The sequence below is a fragment of the Coregonus lavaretus genome, assembly GCF_964263955.1.
Source record: "Coregonus lavaretus genome assembly, chromosome: 10".
NCBI classification, from domain to species: Eukaryota; Metazoa; Chordata; class Actinopteri; order Salmoniformes; family Salmonidae; genus Coregonus; species Coregonus lavaretus.
Genome location: NC_139997.1, coordinates 24,983,812 through 25,011,224, shown reverse-complemented (window position 1 = coordinate 25,011,224; position 27,413 = coordinate 24,983,812). Strand labels below are relative to the sequence as shown.

Genomic DNA, 27,413 nt, shown 5'->3' with positions numbered 1-27,413 from the left:
CTCTGCAAACTACACATGTGAGATGATTCATATTGTTCTTGCATGATATTAGCATAGTTATTGACAACAGACATATCAAACGGACCAGTGTAAAATCTATTTGCGATATTGGCAATTTGGCAGTCACAGTAAGAAATGGTTTTGTTATTGTAAACAACTTAAACCAGTTACATTCAGTTCAGGCAGACCAAGTATCTGGGATAAACGGAGTCTATCCCAGCAGATATGCATTCCCTAAAACAGACACATGAATTAGTATAAGTGCATTTTCCTCATATGAGCAGTTTTATGGTACATTCATTAGCTATAAAACAAGATGTACAGTAGAAAGACCATTTAAAAGTGAACCGTTATGTTTCTGTATGATTTTAAAACAACATGTTCAATCAACATTAGTTGCAGAGAAGGCTGCCAAACCATTTCAATTCCAGGCAATTTGAGAAATGCATTGTAATTGCCTCTAATTTCATATAAATTCAATCTCAATCCATTTACTGAATTGCCTAGAGTTGGAATAGAATTAACCCAGATCCTCCTTAAAGCTAGAATCCTTAGTTGCTACATCCATTTAATGAATATTATATACCCATTGATTCTTGAAGAATATAACTTATAAATGCTTCATGAGCTTAGTTTAACTTGTCGTACCCCATGAGAACCCAAAATATAAGCTTGTTTTACTTCAATGTTTGTAAACAATGTAAATGTAAACAAACACTGTATAGCCTCAAAACATGGTTAAAACTATAACTTTGATATCATGGATGGTCAGTCCTTAGCTCTGTCTATGAATCTGAGAGTGGTTACATTTCTCCAGGCCCATCCCTCAGCTTTATACTGAAACAGAGGCAGGGTGTCGCTTTGTTATTGGTTCAATTAAGGATTCTAGCTTTAAAAACACCCCCACAAACAAAGTAAATTTGCAGAAAACTGTGATGTTCTGATAAACTAGTAGTTAAAACAGTTCATCAACTTGCCATTAGGAAATGAGTGCATTCAGTACACTACGTCAGCTAAGTCAATGAGCACTCTGTTCTGGGGCACTTGCTGATAAGAGAGAGGTTGTGAGAGCCTTGGAATGGAGACATTCTGCTAAACGAGGTCAGTTCTCTTCACCCCAAACCTAATTTGGGGTAAGGTCATGGAACCAACTTCAAACAACAGCAAACAATTTATGATATACAGAGAATTTTAAAAAATGCATATCTACTGTGTATGGTTTACATTTCAGAAAATGTCCCCATTGTGGCTCATTTACAGAACTATTAACTGTCTATTACTGTCAAGTCAATATGTGTTCTGTTCCTGTTTTTATACAATATCTGCAAGTTAAAGAGTAGTTTGACCATAAAAGGGCGAATTAAACCAAGCATTATCCCCTCCTTGACCCTCCTCAAATACTTTCAGTGAGCTACAAGCAGACACTTGTGTTTAAACCATCACACAGCTCTGTGTCTGAAGGATAGCCAATAAGACAGATAAGGCCTGGGTTCTATGCTTAGCAAGTGCACTGCAACCTCAAGATAGCTCTCTGGACCACAAAACCAATTAAAAGAACAGCTGGGTTGCAGGTAATGAACTCGGAGTGTGACAATTGGAGGGCGCAAAACAGACCTTATCACTTCAAGTATTCCGTGCGGCACCTAATGCACAAATTACACACACTAATGCCGCTTATTTGCAAGGTCAAAATGGGGCCCTGAGTGTTGCTTACCATTGGTCAAGTAGCACCATTTTGGCCATTCTCTCTGTTTTGTTATGAGTGTTGTTCATCACTGGTCAAATAGCACCATTCTGGCCACTCTGTCTGTTTTGCTATTGATATGAACAGAGTAGCCTAACATGTTCCCTCTCTTACCAGGATTCAGCATTTCATTCATTGCTAGAACAAATACTTTTGAGTGAGCACATTGCTTGTTATTCGATGCCCTCTCTAGTAAGGCCCTCTGTTTCTCAGCTATGGAACTTAGTTGTGTTTCTCCATGCACACAAATGCAAAGACAGAAAAATGCAATATAACCTTGCCTGTGTGTGGGGTTGAAAGAAACATGATCTCTACCCAATAACCTCAGTATTTGAAAAGGTACTGCTGCCCTCCCATGCAAAGTGCCAATATAGTTTGGTGTTTGACTGGCACCAATGTGAATACATGATACCTAACTCTTTTGAACAACAAAGTTATTGTACTGAAATATTGAGTTCTTGTAAAATGCTGATAGTGCAGAAATAATAGGTTCAGGTGGAGTAGAAAAACAGAGAACCCAGAAAAGTGGAGACATGTTATTTCTCTGGAATGCCAGTAAGAGGAAGACTGATTGAATGAGTGAGAGTGTGCATTATAGAGTGTATTCTTGTAAGATATACCATCTCTGAGCAGTAGTGGCAGCAATGCCATTTTGTCCTTTGTCCACTGTGTCCCTCCTTGTGGCCATGCATCAGGACCTGAAGACGTGCACCGCCCGTACCACGTACTGCCTGCAGATGGGGCACTCGCTCATGCGCTTGCCACACTTGCTGCAGGTGACCATGTGGCCGCACTCCAGCAGCACACAGTCAATGGGAGAGTCCATGCAGATCCGACAGATGTTCTCCTCCTGGCTCTTGGGAGCCGCTGGGTCTATGGCACAACGACAGGGGAAAGAGGAGAGGTCTCTATTGAGTGGGTTCTAAATAACTCTATTTGGGTCATTTTTCATTGTTTCATATTTGGCAGGTTGCCCATAACGGGATACATTTCAGCAGTGTGGGACCACATTTTTACTTCGGATCAGTGCTTGATTTACATGAACTTCAAGTGTTTCTCAAATTGTGTTCCAGCCCTTTGGCAGTAAAATGCTGTTGATCACGATTCTCTTGTATTTTGAACTTGAAACAAGACCCTTACCTTCTTCATTTTTTGTATTTGAAACTGGAAAAAAGAAACAACAAATCAGTCATCCCCAGATATAATACAGTATACGCCATTTAGCAGACACTTACAGTAGCCTACAGTGAGTGCATACTTTTTAATACATGTGACCCCAGCAGGAAATCGCATCCACTTCCCTGGGATTGGTAGCGCTTTTACCAAATGAGCCTCACAGGACCACATCCTGGAAATGCTCACCTAGGTTCTGGAGGTCCTTCTGGTCATTGTAGAGGCGGGTGACCCTCTCCATCAGCTCCCACTTCTCGCAGCAGCCTTTGTAGTTGACAAAGTTGCGGGCCAAGATCTCCTTAAGCTGGCGCACGCTCAGGCCCTCGATGTCCTCCACGCGGCTCAGGTCAGACAGAGAGGCCCTGCGGCCGGGCATCAGGGTCTCCTCGCTGTCCGATGACTGCAGGAACAGGACAACAATGGAGGTGGGTCAGAATAATAATTTGAATTTTGTCTGGTTTTACTTTTGTTTGGCCAGTGTATATTTTGTTGCGTCTTTGAGTTTGTCAACAACAGTGGTTTGCTAAATTAAAAACAGGGACAACTTGATGAATCATAATAACATTGTATTTTGTCTGGTCTTTGCGTCTGTTTCTGCTGCTGTCTGACATTATCCCCTTGGTGGTCATAAGCATCCATCCATCGAACAGCTACTGATTAAATCTATTCCAAAACCTTGAACTTAGAGTTTACCTCTTCATCATCGTCCTCCTCTTCTTCTTCATCATCCTCCTCCTCAGAGATCTGCTCTGACTCCGGCTCTGCCTCAGGGGCTGATTGTTCTGGCTGCTCTGGGCTCAATGTGTCGGGGCTAGTAGGGCCCTGTGTCTGGGGAGGGGACGGTGTGTCTGAGGAGGGGATGTTGTTGTGAGCCCCGGGCTGGGAGGATACAGTCTCACTGCTTCTGCTCGTGCTGGGGGTCTGCTGGCCCAGGACCAGCTCAACCAGCTCCTCCTTTTCTCTGCACGTCTGGGTGGGCACCTCGTGCAGGTGGAGGTAGTCGCGCAGCTCCCGCACCTAGTTGTTGGGGTTATTGTTGAATTTCATCTGACGCACACTATTTACATTTTTCCTACTCCTTGTGTAATTACAAAAAAAGCTCAACTATATTACTATACGTATAATGCAGTTACTAAAGTACTTACGTAACAACATCATGTCATCTTGACAACATCTTAATACAATTTAGTAACTAGAGTAATTAAAGTGTTATTACACAGATATAAGAGTAACAGAATGAAAAGTGTTACTGCTTCAGCTTTCACCTGACTTAGCTACAATATATATAGTTTGACATGTAGCTTAACCTAATGCATTTGTCCTTATTTGGCTATTTTTTTTATATACACAAAAAAAGAGCAGCGGCACACCTTGAGTCGCATCAACTGGGCGCGGTCGAAGAGGGTTCCATGAAAGCGCTGACATGTGTGGCAGAGGCGCGGGCGTGGCGGCTCCAGCTGCACCGAGCAGCGGCCACAGAAGTTCTTCTTGCAGTCCACACAGACATGCTGGGGTAGAGAGAGGGGAGGACAAGACACGGTGAGGGTGAAACTCTTACCAAGGAATGAACGGTCACATTAAGGGTTGCGACAGAATAACACTCAGTGTGTGTACACCACACAGGCTTTTGTTCCAGCTGAGCACTAGACTAGAACCTTATTGTTGAGAAGTTGAATCAAAAGTGTTAGCCATAGACGCGGTAAAGAGGTCAACGGAACTCGACCAAAACAATGGAAATGCCATGGAAACGCATGGGGGAAAGATCCGGAATCTCCTCATTGCCCCCCAACAAAATTAGCCTCCATTTAGGCTATTGTTTATACAGTATGTGTATTTCACACTATGTTGAGTCAAAAATCAGAGTACAATGCTTGTATGGTTGTCAACCTCAATAAAATGTTCATGTCATCGTCACCAATCAACTGCATTACAGTTAAATACGACTTTGACTACCACCACCAATTTCTCTATGCTAGCTATGCTACCAGCTTATACGAACGGGAGTTAGCATTTACCAGTCACTTCTTCTAAACCTGAAAATGGACTACTTCTAAATGTTATGCAGCAAAAACAGCCAACATATCCAAATCGGACTTTAGTAACCACATTATGGGCCTGTTACAATCCATCAATCTTGACGGATTTGACGAATATTCACTTTGTCAGATCAGATTTGTTGAATGTATGCCAATCTGGCGTCCTCCTATCCCCCACGGTCTGCGTTCCAATGACCTCTTTACCGCATCTATACTGTACTAAAACTTATTCAAACACTTCTCACAGAAATAATTGTAACCTCTGGCCCACAGCTCTTGGCAAATGTATAGCAAAGATGAGATCTTACTTCCATGTAAACTGGCAGTTCCATGTAAACTGGTGATGTAAGTAGGGCTGACCCCAATTAGTCGACTGGCCGATTATTTGGTCGATAGATTTTTTTTTGTCAAGCAGTAGCAAATACACTACCGGTCAAAAGTTTTAGAACACCTACTCATTCAAGGGTTTTTCTTTATTTGTAATATTTTCTACATTGTAGAATAATAGTGAAGACATCAAAACTATGAATAACACATATGGAATCATGTAGTAACCAAAAGTGTTAAACAAATCAATATATATTTTATATTTGGTACGCTTCAAAGTAGCCACCCTTTGCATTCTCTCAACCAGCTTCACCTGGAATGCTTTTCCAACAGTCTTGAAGGAGTTCCCACATATGCTGAGCACTTGTTGGCTGCTTTTCTTTCACTCTGCGGTCCGATTCATCCCAAACCATCTCAATTTGGTTGAGGTCGGGGGATTGTGGAGGCCAGGTCATCTGATGCAGCACTCAATCACTCTCCTTCTTGGTAAAATAGCCCTTACCACAGCCTGGAGGTGTGTTGGGTCATTGTCCTGTTGAAAAACAAATGATAGTCCCACTAAGCCCAAACCAGATGGGATGGCATATCGCTGCAGAACGCTGTGGTAGCCATGCTGGTTTAGTGAGCCTTGAATTCTAAATAAGTCACAGACAGTGTCACCTGCAAAGCACCCCCACACCATAACATCTCCTCCTCCATGCTATACGGTGGGAAATACACATGCAGAGATCATCCGTTCACCAACACCAACAAGCAAGTCTCTTCTTCTTATTGGTGTCCTTTAGTAGTGGTTTCTTTGCAGCAAATCGACCATGAAGGCCTGATTCACACAGTCTCCTCTGAACAGTTGATGTTGAGATGTGTCTGTTACTTGAACTCTGTGAAGCATTTATTTGGGCTGCAATTTCTGAGGCTGGTAACTCTAATGAACTTATCCTCTGCAGCAGAGGTAACTCTGGGTCTTCCATTCCTGTGGCGGTCCTCATGAGAGCCAGTTTCATCATAGTGCTTGATGGTTTTTGCGACTGCACTTGAAGAAACTTTAAAAGTTCTTGAAATGTTCCATATTGACTGACCTTCATGTCTTAAAGTAATGATGGACCGTCGTTTCTCTTTGCTTATTTGAGCTGTTCTTACCATAATATGGACTTGGTATTCTAAAACGTTTGACCGGTAGTGTATATATATAAAACATTTTATTGCACACGAGACACCTGTCTGATTCGCGCCCATCTCAGTGAACTAATCCATTGCGGAGGCTGACACTAATCCATTGCGGAGGCTGAGTGTCACGCCCTGACTCAGGGGACTCGTATTTGTTGAGTCAGGGTGTGTATTTTCTGTGTTGTGTTTTGCTATGTTGATTTTCTATGTTTAGATCTAGAATGTGTAGATCTATGTTGGCCGGGATGGTTCCCAATCAGAGGCAGCTGTAGCTCGTTGTCTCTGATTGGGGACCATACTTAGGCAGCCTATTGGCACTAGTGGGTTGTGGGATCTTGTTCCGTGTAGGTATGTTGTTTGTATGCTACCTTGGACTTCACGTTTCGTTTCATTTGTTATTTTGTCGTTGTGGTGTTTATTCTATATAAATAAACATGTACGCATATCACGCTGCGCCTTGGTCCTTCCTGTCTATAAAAACGAACGTGACACTGAGACTATTCCATTGCGGAGGCCGCGTCGATGGCACAGTCCAAGAAGAAGGGGAGTGTGGCTAAAATGCACGTCTCTCTCCAGAATGCACTCTCCCTGCCAATTTGTGCACATTCATTGTTTCATAACTTAATTGAGTGAATTGTTTGCCTTGATTGTTAGTGTCTATCAATTCCCCATGACATATATCACCAGTAGTAGCCTACATTTACCATGAATTCCTAAATCTACAATGTTTGTTTGGTTATGGTAATTTCTGTTAATGCATTCAATATATTATTATTCCAGTCTTTTACTGTTCTCATTGTCAGAGTGGACACGTTGTTTGCAGAACCCACAACCTATGCTACACTTGTGAGAAACAAGTTTTGGTTTATTTCATTCCATTTACGAGTTTTGTCAATTTAGTCTGTCTTTTGTTTGGAGCGCTACTGTCAATGTTGAGTAAGGACGCACACCTGATTACACATAGAAGTAGGCCTATAGGCTGCCTGGACTGCAAGCAAATGTAGGCATAGAAGTGTTCCCATTTGGGGATGTGATAGTATTTCTGATTGGCTTAACGCACCACCACTAATGAGCTGTGGAGCTACTCAAAGTAATGTTTTCTTCACCTCAAACAGCAAGCAAACGAAGTCTGTTTTTAAATCCATTGAGAATGACAATAGTTCCTCAATGTATTTCAAAAATCTTTCCAGCTCTCCCTTTTGATAACCCCTTGGCATGAAAGGGAAAAATGACATGCTCTGATCGAGTGGAAACGTCATAAAATAGGTCTACCTGATGAGTTCTTATCCCTTGCACAAAATAGCTGACAGCTGTGTCTGTCCCGAGCTCACTGGTGCAGGAAATTCTGAAGGCCCAAAATATTTTATACAATGTTGCAAGTTTGCTAGCATGAGCTTCGGGCTGGACCCAAGTTGATAGTTGATACAATGTTTCAAGTTCGTTGCAGACAGGCCATGTGTAGCCAATGTGATTTACAGTGGCTTGCGAAAGGATTCACCCCCCTTGGCATTTTTCCATATTTTGTTGCCTTACAACCTAGAATTAAAATATAAGATGCAAAATATATTTTTTTATTATTGTGAAACAAACAAGAAATAAGACAAAAAAACAGAGAACTTGAGCGTGCTTAACTATTCACCCCCCCCCCCAAAGTCAATACTTTGTAGAGCCACCTTTTGCAGCAATTACAGCTGCAAGTCTCTTGGGGTATGTCTCTATAAGCTTGGCCCATTCTTCAAGGCAAAACTGCTCCAGTTCCTTCAAGTTGGATGGGTTCCGCTGGTGTACAGCAATCTTTAAGTCATACCACAGATTCTCAATTGAATTGAGGTCTGGGCTTTGACTAGACCATTCCAAGACATTTAAATGTTTCCCCTTAAACCACTCAAGTGTTGCTTTAACAGTATGCTTAGGGTCATTATCCTGCTGGAAGGTGAACCTCCGTCCCAGTCTCAAATCTCTGGAAGACTGAAACAGGTTTCCCTCAAGAATTTCCCTGTATTTAGCACCATCCATCATTCCTTCAATTCTGACCAGTTTCCCAGTCCCTGCCGATGAAAAACATCCCCACAGCATGATGCTGCCACCACCATGCTTCACTGTTGTGATGGTGTTCTCGGGGTGATGAGAGGTGTTGGGTTTGCGCCAGACATAGCGTTTTCCTTGATGGCCAAAAAGCTCAATTTTAGTCTCATCTGACCAGAGTACCTTCTTCCATATGTTTGGGGAGTCTCCCACATGCCTTTTGGCGAACACCAAACGTGTTTGCTTATTTCTTTCTTTAAGCAATGGCTTTTTTCTGGTCACTCTTCCGTAAAGCCCAGCTCTGTGGAGTGTACGGCTTAAAGTGGTCCTATGGACAGATACGCCAATCTCCGCTGTGGAGCTTTGCAGCTCCTTCAGGGTTATCTTTGGTCTCTTTGTTGACTCTCTGATGAATGCCCTCCTTGCCTGGTCCATGAGTTTTGGTGGGCAGCCCTCTCTTGGCAGGTTTGTTGTGGTGCCATATTCTTTCAAAAAAAATTATAATGGATTTAAAATGGTGCTCCGTGGGATGTTCAAAGTTTAAGATATTTTTTTATAACCCAACCCTGATCTGTACTTCTCCACAACTTTGTCCCTGACCTGTTTGGAGAGCTCTTTGGTCTTCATAGCAAAGGAGGTGAATACATATGCACGCACCACTTTTCCTTTATTTCTTTTTTTGAAACAAGTTATTTTTTTCATTTCACTTCACCAATTTGGACTATTTTGTGTATGTCCATTACATGAAATCCAAATAAAAATCAATTTAAATTACAGGTTGTAATGCAACAAAATAGAAAAAACGCCAAGGGGGATGAATACTTTTGCAAGGCACTGTATAGGATATTTATTTTTATCAGGATATTTTCTACCTGCAGGCTGCAATGTTTTTATTTGTTGGCTTTATGTAGGCTATTTTTACTTATTTGGCAATGGCAATACTTTTTAGGTTTATCATTTTCATTTAGATTTTGATAGAATTTTGATTAACCACATGACAATGATTTTGAGATTCGAAAGTGTTATTATAAATTCAATTAAACTGTTCCACGAAAAGCTGCATATGAATACCATAAGTGGCACGCAGATCGGTAGAAATTGTAAGATAAATTGGCATTCCACATGAGAAAGATTGCTGACTCCTCGTGTAGCCTATTACCGGCAACTTCAGGAGAGTAACGGCAGAATCTGCAAAAGCCAGCAGGAGGAGGATGGTCGGTCAGGTTTTTCTCTTCTGGTTATCTTGATCTCTGGCTCCCTCTTGAGTAATTTGTGTCTTATTTCATCAAACAGCATCAGACAAGCATATAGTTGATTTTATTAAAACACATAGGGTGTGTATACATATCGAAAAATACACCTTTCAAAATTTCGACCAATCGATTGGTCAAAAGAACAGACGGCTTTCGGTCGACCAAGATTTTTTTCAGTCCGGGACTGCCCTAGATGTAAGTACAGTAATAAGTTATATAACAGGCAATTAAACACGTGGCTGTTGTTTACTTTGCAGGTGAGCTTGTGTTTGGCAACTGGCAGGCAAACATGTCAGGAGGGCAAGGCCTGTTGGAGGAGAAATCCCCAACCTACATTTGCTAGTGATTTAAACAGCCCTCAACTTCCTGCTTTGATTGACTCAGAAATACAGTCTCTATTCTAGAAGTGTAGTCCACTGCTGTATTGCACATTCCAGAATGTGAGCATCACTGTGTTTTAAGACTGACTAGTACAGGCCCAGTTACTGATATCGTGAATCTGTGAATCATAGAAGTCTAAATTCTAGTAACTCTGTTGACAAGGAAATCTGTTACTTTGGAGTCTGTAGCAGCACATCTTTATCAAATCCTCTTGGGTCTATGCTGTTCCAGAGTTTCAAGTCTCACTCTGCTACCCACATTCCAGACGAGAGCTGGCCAGCCGGCCCTCCTTTACAATATTAATCAGGGTTTTACCCATTGGTTCAGTGCCTCTTACCTTTATAGCGATGGTGTCAAAATGGCCCCCGCAGGCCTTGCACAAATGTTCGGGAGAGGTCGGGGATTGGCTGTTGCCCGAGTTTGTGTAGGCCTGGCGCCATGAGCTGCCGTTTTCATCCACTGTGGCGGTGGGTTCCAAACAGGACCAGCTACAACAGGATGTCCACATGCTCCTGTCTGTTCACACAAAATACATACACAGGAAATTACATCACTTTCTCATGGAGAGACTTGCACATGGAATTAGAATCTTAATTCTAATTCTATGGACTTATTACATCACAAAGGCGCATAGAAAAACAGAGTTGCCTAGTAGGGAAATTGAAATGCAGAATAGTGTAGCATTGCTTTCAGATGAATTATGTAGATATGCATATACTGTAATTCAATCCTGTAACACCTGCACTGTTTGTATTTGGAACAATCAACATTGAAGGGGCAATACTTCACTCTCTAAATAAATAATATAATCAAACAGCCAAACCCAAGATTATAAAGACTTTGTATTACATTCCTTTTGCTGCAATCAAGTGCAGGAGATTATATCAGTGGTGTGCAAGGGAATTATTGTAATCAAATAGGACAGAGCTAAGAAACCTTCAGCCATCATTTCAGAATTTAAAGTAAAGCACAACCTGAAATGAAAGCAACCGATACCCTGTAGACTTGAATTCACTGAAAAACCTCACAATTTCAACAACTCTTAGCTACATTCAGAGCTGTTTCCATAATGGCCTATAATTTTCTCCTACGCTCAACTGAACCACAGTAGGAGCAAATAGGAACAAATGTATTATCAGATCTGTGGCCAACTGAGTTCAGGAACAATGAGGGTGCTGTGTGTCATTGTTATCAGGGCTAGAATTATGCAGGAAAATGCCAGAGACTCTCCCTCAGTTAAAAGGGGCCAAATGGGGAAGTCTGAAAATCGAGACTTCTTAACTGTTAAAACGTATGTGTGAGGAGAGTGAATGCTGATAGCTACATTTTACACTGTATGTATAGGCTGCTGTACAACATGTACTGTAGCCTTACCCAATTCATAGATGCTAACTGCTTTAGCGCCTATTGACGATAGTATCTTCTGGTCAGGGGCGTTTTGTTAAGATCCCTGGCCCTAGATCTGATCGTTAAAACGCATCGCTTGCAGTAGGGGTTTGAAAACATAACGAATGTATCTTTCATATCAGTGAGAAATCATAATAATAATAATAAAAAGTTAAATGACACCACACCTTTATAGGGTTAGGGTTCCTACAAGGACATATCTCCATGTTGCATCGCTTGTTTACGAAAGACAGACGGAAGGCCTGTGCTAATTAGCTATCTAGTTTGTTCTGAACACCTGTGTATAAGGGTAACTGGGGAGAAAGTGTAGTTCTACAAATGGAGGCACACACAGCCTGTGGATCTGTGCAAAACTGCTACAGTAAGTATATCTTTATTTGAAATATTATTTATTGCTGATATGAAAGATAAGGGGCATATCAGCATGTTTCTAAACCCGGTTTGAACGCGATGATTAACGTTCTAAACATTAAAACACTGTCGGAATTGTAGTTCACATGAAGTCAACAGTGGGCGAATGCAACAGCTGAAAACCCTACATACGGAGAAGGGTTTTCGAGAGCTATGGTAGCCTAAGCCTACAGTATGTTGTCATATTAAAATATACTTTGGCCCATTGCCTCTAATCATAGATCCTACTCTCTTGTTACAACTTAATCCCCCTTCCTGGATTTTATTTACAACCCGTACTACCTGTATTTGTGATCTTAACGCTAAAACTTATGTGGAAGTTACGGTGATGCGCCTGCAGTTAAAGTTTCTGGCAATAGGTTGAAGTTATATTCCTGGTATGAAAATGCAGTATGTTGGTTGCCAACTGAACTGTAGCAATGTATCAACTCTGTGGCTCTCTAAAAGAAACCTGTCGACAAGTTTATTACGTGAAAATTCTTACCTGTCGACAGGTAGGCCTACGCACAGAAAATTGTCGTGTGGCCCTATTTAGAAAAGTCTACGAGAAATGCAGGCAACCAAGAGACTTTTCGGTAACAGCAAACTCCAGGAAGAAACCAACACAACAACCCTCCCCAGCGCTTCCTCTCCCGGCTTAGCCTATCATCAACTCCTGTTGCCAACCTTGCAAGAAGCACACGCCCGGTATTTGAAATTGCACCAAGAAAAAGTAGCAGCGCACCTGTGAGTCACAAACTAGTCTGTCTAGTAGTTCTTACGAATTGTGAAATGGTGGATCAGGGCAAAAATAATGAACTAGTAAATCAAATAAAAAATGTTCATGCTCAGAATGAAAAAATATTTTAGTAGACTATCATTATTTTAAGGCAATTAACGCGTCATTATTTTGTATTGAAATCGTCATACATTAATCTAATGAATAATGCGGGGTATTCTGGCTATGTCTTCTATACCGGTGTCTGTTGTACATGGCATCTTATTGAGAGAAACTAAAATGAAATATTCTAAAAACACAACAATGAATAGGCCTATAGGCTTCTTACCTAGCCTATTTTCTAAATACAGTAGGCTACTTCTCTCCCACTTAGGATCGATTTAGGCTAAATATACTGTACAGCAGGTGTTGATTTAATACAATCTATAATAATTGCTGTTTTAATTAGACTACAATGTGCCTCTGTAGTGGTGAAGCCTACAATAACTTGGACAGTGGTGAGTAGGCACTTTTCAAAATGCTAATCAAACCATCATCACTTGATTTTTGTATTTATTCCAAAATAATAGATACATAAGTGCATGCACAATACAGAGAGATACATAGCCTACATTTAACTATCCCTGTGCATGACGCAAGGGCGTGTGATCATCTCTTTAGGAATGGTCCTGATGCTGCATGATGTTTCATTACACCCAGCCATTTCGAATGGGATATCCCAGATCCTTGCCAAGAGCGTGGGACAAAAATTAGGGGTGGCATCTTGGAAAAAATATTGGGGGTATGCCTCCATTTTGTCATGAATTGACACCATGCAACAACTAACTGAGATTTTGAAATACCTCACTCAAACTGGCTTGACAGATCACGGTGATGCGCAAGCGACCTTACCTGGGTGACCCGGAGCAAATCCTCTTTGTAACGGCCATCTCGTATTGCTGAGTTCAGTTTGGCATCAATGTTGAATCAATCACACACATGCGATGTCTCAAAGCCAGGTTTTTGGCGTATGTTTGGTCCACTGTGTTGTTCGATGTCTGGCCATACAACTGGTTGGCAAAAAATCTACTGATGGAGGACGGCTCGCATCGTCAAGGAAATGACGTCAGTTTAGCGCCAGCAGTTTGGTTTCTGTCGTGGCGGGAAGAACTGCAGCCGAAAACATGGACGTGGCGATGAATGAGGCAGATTCTGACCAAATTCAAACAGAAGTTCAACTGAAGAAAGATGAGGCCACTGCGAAAGTGTCTAGCAATGGATATGAGCTGCCATGGTAAGGTTTAAAAGCTATTTAGTTGCAGTATATTTGTATTTATTAGCCGACTCAAATGGCTCATCACGGCTAGCTAGTAGTGCTAATGGTTATTTGAGTACAGATAGGTGGTGGGCAGGATCAAGCTAACGTTAGCTATTTTAGTTTTCGAGCTCTGTCGAGGGAAGAGATGGTTTTTACATATTGTGTATATTTATTTATTCTAAACACTTCTGTTTGTTGGCAATGTAAATTCTAGCATTCTTTTCAAAATACTTGTTTTTATGTTCGCTAGTTGGACAGGCAAACGCCACCGACTACTAAACTGTAAACCAATCAAAACTCGTGTAATATCCATGGTAGTATCTCTGTTGATCACGTCTGCCAATCACGTTATCCATATCGAAGGTAGTAGACAGCAGGTGGCATCTCGAGAAACTGCTATCAGGTAGGTCATTTTTATTTATTTGTAATTAACTATTTACACTGAACAAAAATATAAACGCAGCATGTTAAGTGTTGGCCCCATATTTCATGAGCTGAAATAACAAATCCCAGAAATTTTCCATTCACACAAAAAGCTTATTTCTCTAAACTGTTGTGCACAAATCTGTTTACATCCCTGTTAGTGAGTATTTCTCCATTGCCAAAATTATCCATCCACCTGACAGGTGTGGCATATCAAGAAGCTGATTAAACAGCATGATCATTACACAGGTGCACCTTGTGTTGGGGACAATAAAAGGCCACTCTAAAATGTGCAGTTTTGTCACACAACACAATGCCACAGATATCTCAAGTTTTGAGGGAGCGTACAATTGGCATGCTGACTGCAGGAATGTCCACCCTAGCCGTTGCCAGAGAATTGAATGTTAATTCAAACGTCGTTTTAGAGAATTTCAGTACGTCCAACCGGCTTCATAACCGCAGACCACGTGTAACCACGCCAACCCAGGACCTCCACATCCGGCTTCTTCACCTGTGGGATCGTCTGAGACAAGCCACCCGGACAGCTGATGAAACTGTGGGTTAGCACAACGAAATAAACAGTCTCAGGGAAGTTCATCTGCGTGCTCGTCGTCCTGACTGCAGTTAGGCGTCGTAACCGACTTCAGTGGGCAAATGCTCACCTTCGATGGCTGCTGGAGAAGTGTCCTCTTCACGGATGAATCCTGGTTTCAACTGCCCCGGGCAGATGACAGACAGCGTGTATGGTGTTGTGTGGGCGAGCGGTTTGCTGATGTCAACGTTGTGAACAGAGCGCCCCATGGTGGGGTTATGGTATGGGCAGGCATAAGCTACGGACAACGAACACAATTGCATTTTATCGATGGCAATTTGAATGCAGAGATACCGTGACGAGATCCTGTACCGTTCATCCGTAGCCATCACCTCATGTTTCAGCATGATAATGCACGGCCACATGTCGCAAGGATCTGTAGACAATTATTGGAAGCTGAAAATGTCCCAGTTCATCCATGGCCTGGATACTCACCAGACATGTCACCCATTGAGCATGTTTGGGATGCTCTGGATCGACGTGTACGATAGCGTGTTCCAGTTCCCGCCAATATCCAGAAACTTCGTACAGCCATTGACGAGTGGGACAACATTCCACAGGCCACAATCAACAGCCTGATCAACTCTATGCGAAGGAGATGTCGCACTGCATGAGGCAAATGGTGGTCACACCAGATACTGACTTTTTTTGGTCCACACCCCTACCTTTTTTTTTTAAGGTGTCTGTGACCAACAGATGCATATCTGTATTCTCAGTCATGTGAAATCCATAGATTAGGGCCTAATACATTTATTTAAATTGACTGATTTCCTTATATGAACTGTAAACTCAGTAAAATCTTTGAAATTGTTTCATGTTGCGTTTTTATATTTAATAATGTAGCTAGCTTGCAAGTTACAACAAGTAGATGTGTTGCTAGCTAGTGGGAGCAGAGAGCTTTATCACTAGCTAGCATGTCATTCCGGGACAAGGAGCGTTTTATCTTTCCGTTTATTACAAGTAATAATTTAAGACTACAAAAATCTGTAGGACAAGTAGTGTAAATCTACTACAGTCACCAAGGCAGGACCCACTCATTTCATTCATACTGACAAATATGAAATGCCACATTATCCCTGTCAATGGTTGGAGTAGGATGATTGCAGAGCAGCAGACTGTCAGGATGTTCATTTTCTAGCTCACAAACTACTTTCCTTTGCTGTGATGATTTCTTTCATTCATTCTTGTCTCTCACTTTTGTCTCACATGATCTATTCAGCTCTCCCGTATCCTACTCCCAAAGATCAACCAAGTGCTATTCACCAAGCATGGGCTGATTCATTCACCTGTGAAGAGAGCCATCCTACTGCAGTTTGAACTAGCCCTGCCGTCACTATTTAAACATTGAGACCACATGCATTTGCCTGTTTCGAATCCCCAAGCCAACTAGGTGAAACATCTGTCTGTGCCTTAGTTCCACCTGTAAATCGCTCTGGATAAGAGCGTCTGCTAAATGACTCAAATGTAATGTAAGTCTTTCTCTACATCGGTGAACTACATTGGTGACCAGGGTGGAATCCTTTCGATATGCCTATGGGACCTGGGCACACACAAGCTCCTAGAGCATGTGTTTATGACAGGCTCCATCAGAGGCCTAGGCTTTTGGCATAGATCATAAAGTTCTCATTTCTGGACTGCAACATTGTAAGATTGTGCCCTCTACGACAATTGATTGATTGGTTGGCTACACTATATTTAGAGACTTCAAATACTGTCTGAGACACATTTTGCTATTTGTCTCTGCACTCAATAAATGGTGAAAGACTATTTGTGATGGTGGTCTTTGTTCGTAGATGCATTTGTATGTATATGCATGAAACATGCATTACGGAAAACATGTCTCACACTCAGTCATAGTTAGTAGAATAATGAATGGATTGGCAAGATTTTGGCACGTACCGTTAACTTTTAGAAGGTTAGTAGGAAAGTTAATAATCTAAACCAGGGTTTCCCAAACTCTGTCCTGGGGCCCTCCCTGGGTGCACGTTTTGGTTTTTGCCCTAGCACTACACAGCTGATGCAAATAACCAACTCGCCATCAAGCTTTGATTATTTGAATCAGCTGTGTAATGCTAGGGCAAAAACCAAAACGTGCACCCGGGGAGGGGAGGTCGGGAAACCCTGATCGACACCACTTAAATATACTCACATTTCACTGAACATTTAGTATTTGAAACTAAAACATTCATTTCCCAACTGCTTTTACAGTATATAATCCTACAGGCTCTTTATCATTCTCCATACCTTATATTCCAATGCATCCAACATTATGCATGCCCACGATGGTATTGGGCAGCTGCTATTTGAGAACTCATCTGGTTTAGAAATCAAACGAAGATTGGATTGCAAGATATGTTATATTTCTAGGCTATACCATATGTATTGACTGATATGCATATGCAGCTGTCGTTTTTAAACCTCCATTCTAGCATGCATCTATCTACATGCTTTTATTTGGGTTTCTATGCAAAGTATATGATTTAATGTTTCTTTAAGCCTGCAGCTAGCTACTTGAAATGAGACGTATAATCATGCCAAAACATGACTCAACCATTTAATTCACTGATAGAGCGATGGCTAATGAAACACAAATTGACATTCACAATAGCTACTAGTCTGTAACATTGGCTAACTTTCATGAAATTGGCTAAATGGTCAACGGAATTACCTCTTCATATGATCAAGACAATTCGTATTGCATGCTGCATATTTCAAGTGCACTCAAACAAATATTTATCTTATTTCAGTCTGGGAGCTAGCTAGCAATCGGTGTTTCTGTTTAGACAGCAGCTTGTGTTTTCACAAGCGGCTGTTTACATTGTAGATAGAAGCAGGCCATTGGCTGCCTTCATCACAAGGGGTATGTAGGGGAGTTCTGATTGGTTCCAAGTTTAGCAGTTCGGCAAATTTGCCTGAGCAGCCGTGTTGAAATACACTTATTATGAGAAAATGTGCAAGAATTGAAGGTGCCAACAAATGTTATAGTCATCATAAAAATGTTTTACTGTCATATACAAAAAATCAGCTCTTCCCTCGACGGGGATCGATTAACTTCACGTTTCAAGTCTTAGTTCCACCACCTAAGATCCTAGCATTGTAGCTAGCTAATAGCTATGTAATGAATATTAGCTATGAAAACAAACCGATTCTGCATGCCTCTCAAAAATTAACCAGATAGCTAAAGTTAGCTATGTAATGTTATGTTCTAAGCATTTCATTGGAGCAACAGCTAGCGCTACTAGTGCAAGTAATTGTGTAAATCACTATGAATTGCTTGTTGATTAGCTTTGGTGGCAACTAAGCGAGTCTGTTGGGACATAATGTTGCTGATAGCTATGCTTGTTCTGAATGTCTCACAGGGTTGAAAAATACAGACCATTTAAGTTGAACGAAATAGTAGGCAACGAGGAGACTGTTAGCAGATTGGAGGTAAAGTATCCTCAATATTTTAAGTTACATAGTTTCAATACATTTCTTGCTAAATAATAGCCAACTGTATGATTTGTTTTTCCCTTCTCTCTTACAGGTGTTTGCCAGAGAGGGAAATGTACCCAACATCATTATTGCAGTGAGTGACTGACACAATTCATTCTTTCATCATAACTATTTGATATTACAAACTGACATGTTGGTGCAGCGGAGTAATTGTATGCAAGTTATGCCATCTTTCATATGGGACCTCTTTTTAAACATAACTATTGTTATTTTAGGGTCCCCCCGGTACAGGAAAGACCACCAGTATTCTGTGTTTGGCGCGAGCTCTTCTAGGCCCAGCCATGAAAGATGCTGTCCTGGAACTGAATGCTTCCAATGACAGGTGAGAGCAAGTGATGTCTGCCATGAAAAATGTCACACTGGCATACTTAAAGGAAAGATTCACCCATTTTGAATGTTATATCGTATTTGTGCACATCTGAGCGATGTTCTATATATTCCAGGGGTCATTTCATGTTTTTATGTGTATCTGAGCTATTCTCGGTTCAAGCAGGTAGAAATACAGCCGGGATGGTGCGTTTTTCATCATTATACTAGCTGTATTTCTGCCTGGTTGAACGGCGAATAGCTGATACACGTAAAACCATGAAATGACCCCGGGAATCAATAGAACATCGCTCAGAGATCAAATCAAAGTGTATTGGTCGCGTACATAGATTTGCAGATGTTATCTCAGGTGCAGCGAAATGCTTGTGTTTCTAGCTCCAACAGTGTAGTACTAATACTAGTGCTAGTAGTGTCTTGTAATCCTATATGGGCTTAAATAAATCATATCAATCAAAAATGAATACCTAGCAATACAAAACAATGCACATATAATCCAAAAAGTTAAAATAAATGTCCGAACGAATCCAATCAACAACACAAATAGCACTGTAACAGTAATCCAAATGCAATCTATACGTATCTACACCGAATGAATTTACACAAGATTTACTAGGAATTATATGTACAGCGGTATATATAGGCCGTCATTGTAAATAAGAATTTGTTCTTAACTGGCTTGCCTAGTTAAATTAAATAAATATATTAGTGAGCCATGTCAAAAATCCAGTATATCAATAAATATGCGGTGTGTGTGTGTGTATAAACAGTGTAACTAAAATGCAATGTAGAGTAGTAGAAATATTAGAATGAGCTTTCGAGAATACAGTATATAAATACACAGTACAAAACCCCATAGCAAAATGGATGGAACTGCAGGAATTAGCTTAAGGACCTTTTCATGACAGACTGACCAGATAAATCCAGGTGAAAGCTATGATCCCTTATTGATGTCACTTGTTAAATCCACTTCAGTCAGTGTAGATGAAGTGGAGGAGACAGGTTAAATAATTATTTTTAAGCCTTGAGACAATTGAGACATGGATTGTGTATGTCTGTCATTCAGAGGGTGAATGGGCAAGACAAAAAATGTAAGTGCCTTTGAACGGAGTATGGTAGCAGGTGCCAGGCGCACCGGTTTGTGTCAAGAACTGCAACGCTGCTGGGTTTTTCATGCTCAACAGTTTCCCGTGTGTAACAAGAATGGTCCACCACCCAAAGGACATCCAGCCAACTGGGAAGCATTGGAGTCAACATGGGCCAACATCCCTGTGAAATGCTTTCAACACCTTGTAGAGTCCATGCCCTGACAAATTTAGGCTGTTCTGAGGGCAAAAGGGGGTGCAACTCAAGATTAGGAATGTGTTCCCAATGTTTTGTGCATTCGGTGTATGTGAATGGTGTGTATGGACATTATGTGAATAGAAAGGGTGTGTGTATAGCAGTAGGTATATAGGATGAGCCATGACTTGAATACAGTATACAAATAAAGTGGGTAAAACAGTATGTAAACATTATTAATGAGACCAGTGTTCAATGACTTTGTACATAGGGCTGCGGTCTCTAAGGTGCAGGGTAGAGTACCGGGTGGTAGCTGTGTAGTGACAGTGTCTGAAGTTCAGGGCAGGGCACACTGGGCGGAGGCCGGCTAGTGGTGACTGTTTAACAAATTGATGGCCTGGAGATAGCCTCGGTCACAGCTTTGATGCACCTGTACTGTCTCTACTTTCTAGATGGTAGTGGGGTGAACAGGCCTAGACTTGGGTGGCTGAGGTCCTTGATGATCTTCTTGGCCTTCCTGTGACACTGGGTGCTGTAGATGTCCTGGAGGGCAGGCAGTGTGCCCCTGACGATGCGTTGGGCTGACCGCACCACCCTCTGGAGAGCCCTGCAGTTGCGGACGGTGCAATTGCCGTACCAGGCGGCGATACAGCCCGACAGGATGCTCTCAATAGTGCCTTGCTAGAGGTCGTGAGGGTCTTAGGGGCCAAGCGGAATTGGCGCTGTTGTACCTTCTTCACTATCTGTGTGAAGGGACCATTTCAGTTCGTCAGTGATATGCACGCCGTGGAACTTGAAGCTTTTGACGCTCTCCACTGAGGCCCCGTGGATGTGGATGGTCCACGATCAGCTCCTTCCTTTTTGTTGTCGTTGAGGGAGAGGTTATTTTCCTGGCAGCACTCCGCCAAAGCACTCACCTCCTCCCTGTAGGCTGTTTTGTCGTTGGTAATCAGCCAGGCCTACCACTGTTGTGTCGTCAGCAAACTTGATGATTTGAGTTGGAGACGTGCGTGGCCACACAGTCATGGGTGAACAGGGAGTATAGCAGGCAGCTGGGCACGCGCCCCCATGTTGAGAATCAGCTTGGTGGAGGTGTTGTTGCCTACCTTCACCACTTGGGGCCGGCCCGTCAGGAAGTCCAGGATCCAGTTGCACAGGGAGGGGTTCAGACCCAGGGACCTGAGCTTAGTGATGAGCTTGGTGGGAACAATGGTGTTGAAGGCTGAGCTATAGTTGATGAACAGCATTCTTACATAGGGATGCACAAATACGATATAAAATAAAATAAATGGGCGAGTCTTTCCTTTAAGTGCACCTGTGATTCCAGGAGCCGCATTTTGGGTTAAAATCACATTGTTGCTTTAGAAAGTGAAGCCTACACTAACACATTGTCATCAATCTTCCTCAGAGGCATCGATGTAGTTCGAAACAAGATCAAGATGTTTGCCCAGCAAAAAGTCACCCTCCCTAAAGGCAGACACAAGATCATCATCCTGGATGAGGCTGACAGGTAAGACCCACTGAGGGTCATGACAGCTAAGCTGATCTAGTGTACCTATAATGGCTGTGTCTGTAAAGGCTGTGCTTGTGTCTCCAGCATGACAGACGGAGCCCAGCAGGCCTTGAGGAGGACCATGGAGATCTACTCTAAAACCACACGCTTCGCTCTGGCGTGCAACGCCTCCGACAAGATCATCGGTGAGGGTCCTACAATACAATGATGCTGTCGTATTGAATAGGGACCCAAATGTAAGCGATGGTCACATTACAAAACCAACTTGTCTTTTCTCTGTCCTGATGGTCCTCCATGTTGCTGTGCCCCCTCCTTCATAGAGCCCATCCAGTCACGTTGTGCGGTCCTTCGCTACACCAAGCTGAGGGACGAGCAGATCATGATGCGTCTGCTGGAGGTAGTGGAGAGGGAGAACCTGGTCACCAGCAACGACGGCCTGGAGGCCATCATCTTCACTGCCCAGGGAGACATGAGACAGGTTGGGAAAAGGGCCAACTGTCCTCCAATCCTCCATGTTGACACTAAAGGTTCCATGAGAATAGCGTTCTTGTTCCCATTACGACTAGATTGGGAATGACTTAGGAAGTTTTGGTGTCAACAAGTTACCCATTTAAAATATCAAGTTTGTTGAACACTATATCTATCCATGGGAGGGTTTGCGGCTTGTTGCCGGACAAATTGACCAGGAGAAAAAAACAACCCCATTGCAAAATAATGCTTTTTATTCATTGATGGAAATATCAGTCAATGTAAATACATTTCACTGTCAAGCTTATCGGTCAATTGATTAATAAGCAACATTTGGCGGAATTAAATTGGGGCGTGTTTATTTTCGTTAGTTGTCATGCATCTTATTTATCACACACGGACAGCATACAGAGCGGAATATCACTTGTCAGAAAGCACTAGAGCTGCAGCGCCTCAGCTCCTTGCTGCTTTTTTCAAATCAAATGTTATTTGTCACATACACGTGTTTAGCAGATGTTATAGCGGGTGTAGTGAAATGCTTGTGCTTCTACCTCCGTCAGTGCAGTAATATCTAACAAGTAATATCGAACAATTTCACAACATATACCCAATACACACAAATCTAGTAGGGAATGGAATTTAAGAATATATACATATATGGACAAGCAATGACAGAGTGGCATGGACTAAGACACAGTAGAATATTATAGAATAGAATACAGTATATACATATGAGATGAGTAGTGCAAGATATGTAATGTAAACATTATTAGAGTGACTAGTGTTCCATTTCTTAAAGTGGCCAGTGATTTTCAAATAGGCAGCAGCAGCCTCTAATGTGCTAGTGATGGCTATTTAACAGTCTGATGGCCTTGAGATAGAAGCTGTTTTTCATTCTCTCGGTCCCAGCTTTGATGCACCTGTACTGACCTCGCCTTCTGGATGATAGCGTGGTGAACAGGCAGTGGCTCGGGTGGTTGATGTCCTTGATGATATTTTTGGCCTTCCTGTGACATCGGGTGCTGTAGGTGTCCTGGAGGGCGGGTAGTTTGCCCCCGGTAATGCGTTCGGCAGACCGCACCACCCTCTGGAGAGCCCTGCGGTTGCAGGCGGTGCAGTTGCCGTACCAGGTGGTGATACAGCCCGACAGAATGCTCTCCATTGTGCATCTGTAAAGGTTTGTGAGGGTTTTAGGTGCTGGAGTGAAACATGCTTTTATCAGCCCCGTTATTGTGCAACAATTCTAAATGTATGTTAAAAACAGTTTTGATGACCACGATTAAATAGCTACTATTTTTCTTTCCCAACTGGTAATTGAAGCGCGCCTCCCATTCACCATTCAGGTGCATAGGCAACGGTAGGCAGGATATCAGCACATCACCCACCACTTTACAACTTGAGCTGGAGGCAGTATGCATTTTGAAAATGTATACTTAATTGATTGAAACCTGAACGTTTTACTTCATATTATGAGGCATGTCTTACCTTGCTTCAATCCGACCATAGAAACGTGGAGGCAATTATTTTATTGACTTCCTCATATGCCATTGAAACCAGCATTTCTCTCCTGTTCTATTGGTTTTCATAACTTTCTTTCGTCCAGAAGCCAAAGGCACAATCGTAGTCATATTAGCAACCCATCCTAGTTGTTGCATCTTTAGAGTCCCCCTCTTTCTAAGTTTCTAATGGAGATTTTCATCTGTCACATATGGAACCGCTTGCATAAGGTGCGCTGTTGAGGATGGTGTTTTCCTGCGAAATGCATTTTGGCAAATGTTTGAAAATGACATTTTATTAGCTGCTTCATTAAAGGATGTTAAGATGAATTACCATAATCTAAATGTGATTTCTGTCATTCTGAGCACAGTGGGTGGACACCCTAATGAGCGGTAAATTTCAAATGGCCGGTAAATTAAAACCTTCCCGGTCACGTTGTCCAGCGCCACATTTTCCTAACGGAAACCCTGATCCATGGCTCCTCATTGTGGCTGTACTTTCTGGGGGGCCAATTCAAGTTTGGCTGAGATGTGTGAAACTATATATATAACTTGAGCTGTCTTTTTTTTGCATCATCAGGCACTGAATAACCTACAATCCACAAATTCTGGTTTTGGCTACATCAACAGCGAAAATGTGTTCAAGGTACGGTTCTGTTACCTAACCTGTCTTTTTCAGTCATTTTAGAAGGAAGAAGAAATTGACAATGCGTAGGTCTGTTTCAAAGGAAAGACGAGTAAAGCATTGTTGGTTTTTGTTCAGGTGTGCGATGAGCCACACCCGCTGTTGGTGAAAAGCATGCTGGAACACTGTGTCAACGCCAACATAGATGAGGCTTACAAGGTATTGCAATCCACTTTCAATAACAATCAAGACAGAATAAGTATAATTATATTCCTGTCAATGAATAACACTTATTTCTCTAGCCTTTAAACATGGTTCTTAATTAAAGTGATCAATAACTGCTCAGTTTATAATATATAGTATAATCATATAGCTGATAATATTAATGTGTACCTCTCCCTTAGATTATTGATCAGCTGTGGGCCCTGGGTTACTCCCCTGAGGACATAATCGGTAACATCTTCAGAGTTTGTAAGACTTTCCAGATGCCTGAGTATCTCAAGTTGGAGTTCATCAAGGTAAGAGACATGGTAAAACATTTGCAGTTGTACAGTGAGCTCAAAAATAAAATGCTAATCTCCCCTGTTATTGAATGGTGAGAGGTTAGCATGTCTTGGGAGTATGATACAGTGGGGGAAAAAAAGTATTTAGTCAGCCACCAATTGTGCAAGTTCTCCCACTTAAAAAGATGAGAGGCCTGTAATTTTCATCATAGGTACACGTCAACTATGACAGACAAATTGAGAAAAAAAATCCAGAAAATCACATTGTAGGATTTTTAATGAATTTATTTGCAAATTATGGTGGAAAATAAGTATTTGGTCACCTAGAAACAAGCAAGATTTCTGGCTCTCACAGACCTGTAACTTCTTCTTTAAGAGGCTCCTATGTCCTCCACTCGTTACCTGTATTAATGGAAGCCATGTTTGAACTTGTTATCAGTATAAAATACACCTCTCCACAACCTCAAACAGTCACACTCCAAACTCCACTATGGCCAAGACCAAAGAGCGTCAAAGGACACCAGAAACAACATTGTAGACCTGCACCAGGCTGGGAAGACTGAATCTGCAATAGGTAAGCAGCTTGGTTTGAAGAAATCAACAGTGGGAGCAACTATTAGGAAATGGAAGACATACAAGACCACTGATAATCTCCCTCGATCTGGGGCTCCACGTAAGATCTCACCCCGTGGGGTCAAAATGATCACAAGAACGGTGAGCAAAAATCCCAGAACCACACGGGGGGACCTAGTGAATGACCTGCAGAGAGCTGGGACCAAAGTAACAAAGCCTACCATTAGTAACACACTACGCCGCCAGGGACTCAAATCCTGCAGTGCCAGATGTGTCCCCCTGCTTAAGCCAGTACATGTCCAGGCCCGTCTGAAGTTTGCTAGAGTGCATTTGGATGATCCAGAAGAGGATTGGGAGAATGTCATATGGTCAGATGAAACCAAAATAGAACTTTTTAGTAAAAACTCAACTCGTCGTGTTTGGAGGACAAAGAATGCTGAGTTGCATCCAAAGAACACCATACCTACTGTGAAGCATGGGGGTGGAAACATCATGCTTTGGGGCTGTTTTTCTGCAAAGGGAACAGGACGACTGATCCGTGTAAAGGAAAGAATGAATGGGGCCATGTATCGTGAGATTTTGAGTGAAAACCTCCTTCCATCAGCAAGGACATTGAAGATGAAACGTGGCTGGGTCTTTCAGCATGACAATGATCCCAAACACACCGCCCGGGCAACGAAGGAGTGGCTTCGTAAGAAGCATTTCAAGGTCCTGGAGTGGCCTAGCCAGTCTCCAGATCTCATCCCCATAGAAAATCTTTGGAGGGAGTTGAAAGTCCGTGTTGCCCAGCGACAGCCCTAAAACATCACTGCTCTAGAGGAGATCTGCATGGAGGAATGGGCCAAAATACCAGCAACAGTGTGTGAAAACCTTGTGAAGACTTACAGAAAACGTTTGACCTGTGTCATTGCCAACAAAGGGTATATAAAAGTATTGAGAAACTTTAGTTATTGACCAAATACTTATTTTCCACCATAATTTGCAAATAAATTCATTAAAAATCCTACAATGTGATTTTCTGGATTTTTTTTTCTCATTTTGTCTGTCATAGTTGACGTGTACCTATGATGAAAATTACAGGCCTCTCTTATCTTTTTAAGTGGGAGAACTTGCACAATTGGTGGCTGACTAAATACTTTTTTCCCCACTGTATTTGTGCATCTTTCTCACTCATCATTATTCACATTTCATTCAGGATTATCCGTAATCATGGTAGCATCCACATTAATGTAAAGTGTTTAGAAACATTCAATTCTTATTTACAATAAGTGATTCCGAAATGAGACAATACATTTACCATTCATTTCTATTGGGCACAAAGTAATCTGAAACACAAACAGCAAATGCATCCAACAAATTGTAGAGTCACAAGCTTGATGTATGTGGGACCAAATACTGAACTTTTTACTACTTTAATAGACAAGTGAATTTCTCCCCTAAAATGCGACTATGTACAAAAAGTGCTGTAATTTCTAAACGGTTCACCCAATATGAATGAAAATACCCTCAAATTAAAGCTGACAGTCTGCACTTTAACCTCAAATCCAAAGTGCTGGAGTATAGAGCCAAAACCAACAACTGTCCCAATACTTTTGTTGCTCACTGTACATTATGTACATGTCTGGTTATGTCAGATCCTTTTCTATGTTTCCTCATGTTCCTCATCTTAGTTGGGTATAACAGAATGGCAGAAAAGTGCCAAACTTGGCATAGGAAAGTAAGCCACACCATAATATTAATCAATTTTGCCTCGGCATCGCTCTCCTTGTTTACTTGGTATTGTTCCTTTTCTCAGGAGATAGGATACACCCACATGAAGGTGGCGGAGGGCGTGAACTCACTACTGCAGATGGCAGGCCTCCTGGGTCGACTGTGCAGCAAGACGGCCACCCCTGATCCCAGCTAACACCGCACCCATGCTTCCACCCGTCATCTCAGCACTGTCTCTCCTCCCTCCCTCCTGTCTGTCTCTCCTCCCGTCTGTCTGTCTCTCCTCCCTCCCTCCCTTCTGTCTGTCTCTCCTCCCGTCTGTCTGTCTCTCCTCCCTCCCTCCTGTCTCTCTCCTCTCTGTCTCTTTCTCTCCTGGGTTGTGTTCATTAGGAAAACAAAACATTTTGTAACAGAAAACATAAATGAGCGTTACGTATTGAGCATGTCCAGGTTGTCCTTCCCTGTTTCAGTGCA

General features: G+C 42.0%; 2 protein-coding genes across 3 annotated transcripts; one reads left to right on the top strand and one right to left on the bottom strand.

Moving 5' to 3' along the window:
* Positions 1 to 76: 76 nt before the first annotated feature.
* LOC311136076 (E3 ubiquitin-protein ligase rififylin-like) lies at positions 77 to 12,511 on the bottom strand. The gene is made up of 7 exons (XM_084170148.1): positions 12,406 to 12,511; positions 10,441 to 10,619; positions 4,288 to 4,425; positions 3,611 to 3,934; positions 3,107 to 3,317; positions 2,885 to 2,908; positions 77 to 2,617 (listed from the first exon to the last, which is right to left on the bottom strand). Exons 2-7 carry the CDS (start codon positions 10,609 to 10,611, stop codon positions 2,436 to 2,438), a joined length of 1,050 nt encoding a protein of 349 aa, XP_084026274.1. The 5' UTR covers positions 10,612 to 10,619; positions 12,406 to 12,511; the 3' UTR covers positions 77 to 2,435.
* Positions 11,692 to 27,384, top strand: LOC311136075 (replication factor C subunit 2). 2 transcript variants are annotated; one of them, XM_084170147.1, is made up of 11 exons: positions 11,692 to 11,871; positions 18,311 to 18,380; positions 18,478 to 18,519; positions 18,662 to 18,768; positions 21,460 to 21,561; positions 21,649 to 21,749; positions 21,885 to 22,042; positions 24,109 to 24,174; positions 24,292 to 24,372; positions 24,558 to 24,671; positions 27,025 to 27,384. In XM_084170147.1, the coding sequence occupies exons 4-11, from the start codon at positions 18,728 to 18,730 to the stop codon at positions 27,133 to 27,135; spliced, it is 774 nt and encodes a 257-aa protein (XP_084026273.1). In that variant the 5' UTR covers positions 11,692 to 11,871; positions 18,311 to 18,380; positions 18,478 to 18,519; positions 18,662 to 18,727; the 3' UTR covers positions 27,136 to 27,384. The 2 variants fall into 2 exon arrangements, with proteins under 2 accessions (XP_084026273.1, XP_084026272.1); XM_084170146.1 differs by lacking the exon at positions 11,692 to 11,871 and adding an exon at positions 13,772 to 13,912.
* Positions 27,385 to 27,413: the final 29 nt, after the last annotated feature.

Bases quoted from the DNA above. Each gene is read 5' to 3' on its own strand.
- LOC311136076 (XM_084170148.1), bottom strand. From the start codon at position 10,611: ATGTGGACATCCTGTTGTAGCTGGTCCTGTTTGGAACCCACCGCCACA. The intron at 4,426-10,440 runs GTAAGAGGCACT...TCTCTACCCCAG, and splicing joins TTGACACCATCGCTATAAAG to CATGTCTGTGTGGACTGCAA. The intron at 2,618-2,884 runs GTAAGGGTCTTG...GTTGTGCCATAG, and splicing joins AAATACAAAAAATGAAGAAG to ACCCAGCGGCTCCCAAGAGC.
- LOC311136075 (XM_084170146.1), top strand. From the start codon at position 13,803: ATGGACGTGGCGATGAATGAGGCAGATTCTGACCAAATTCAAACAGAA. The intron at 18,381-18,477 runs GTAAAGTATCCT...TCTCTCTTACAG, and splicing joins AGACTGTTAGCAGATTGGAG to GTGTTTGCCAGAGAGGGAAA. The intron at 21,750-21,884 runs GTGAGGGTCCTA...CCTCCTTCATAG, and splicing joins CGCCTCCGACAAGATCATCG to AGCCCATCCAGTCACGTTGT.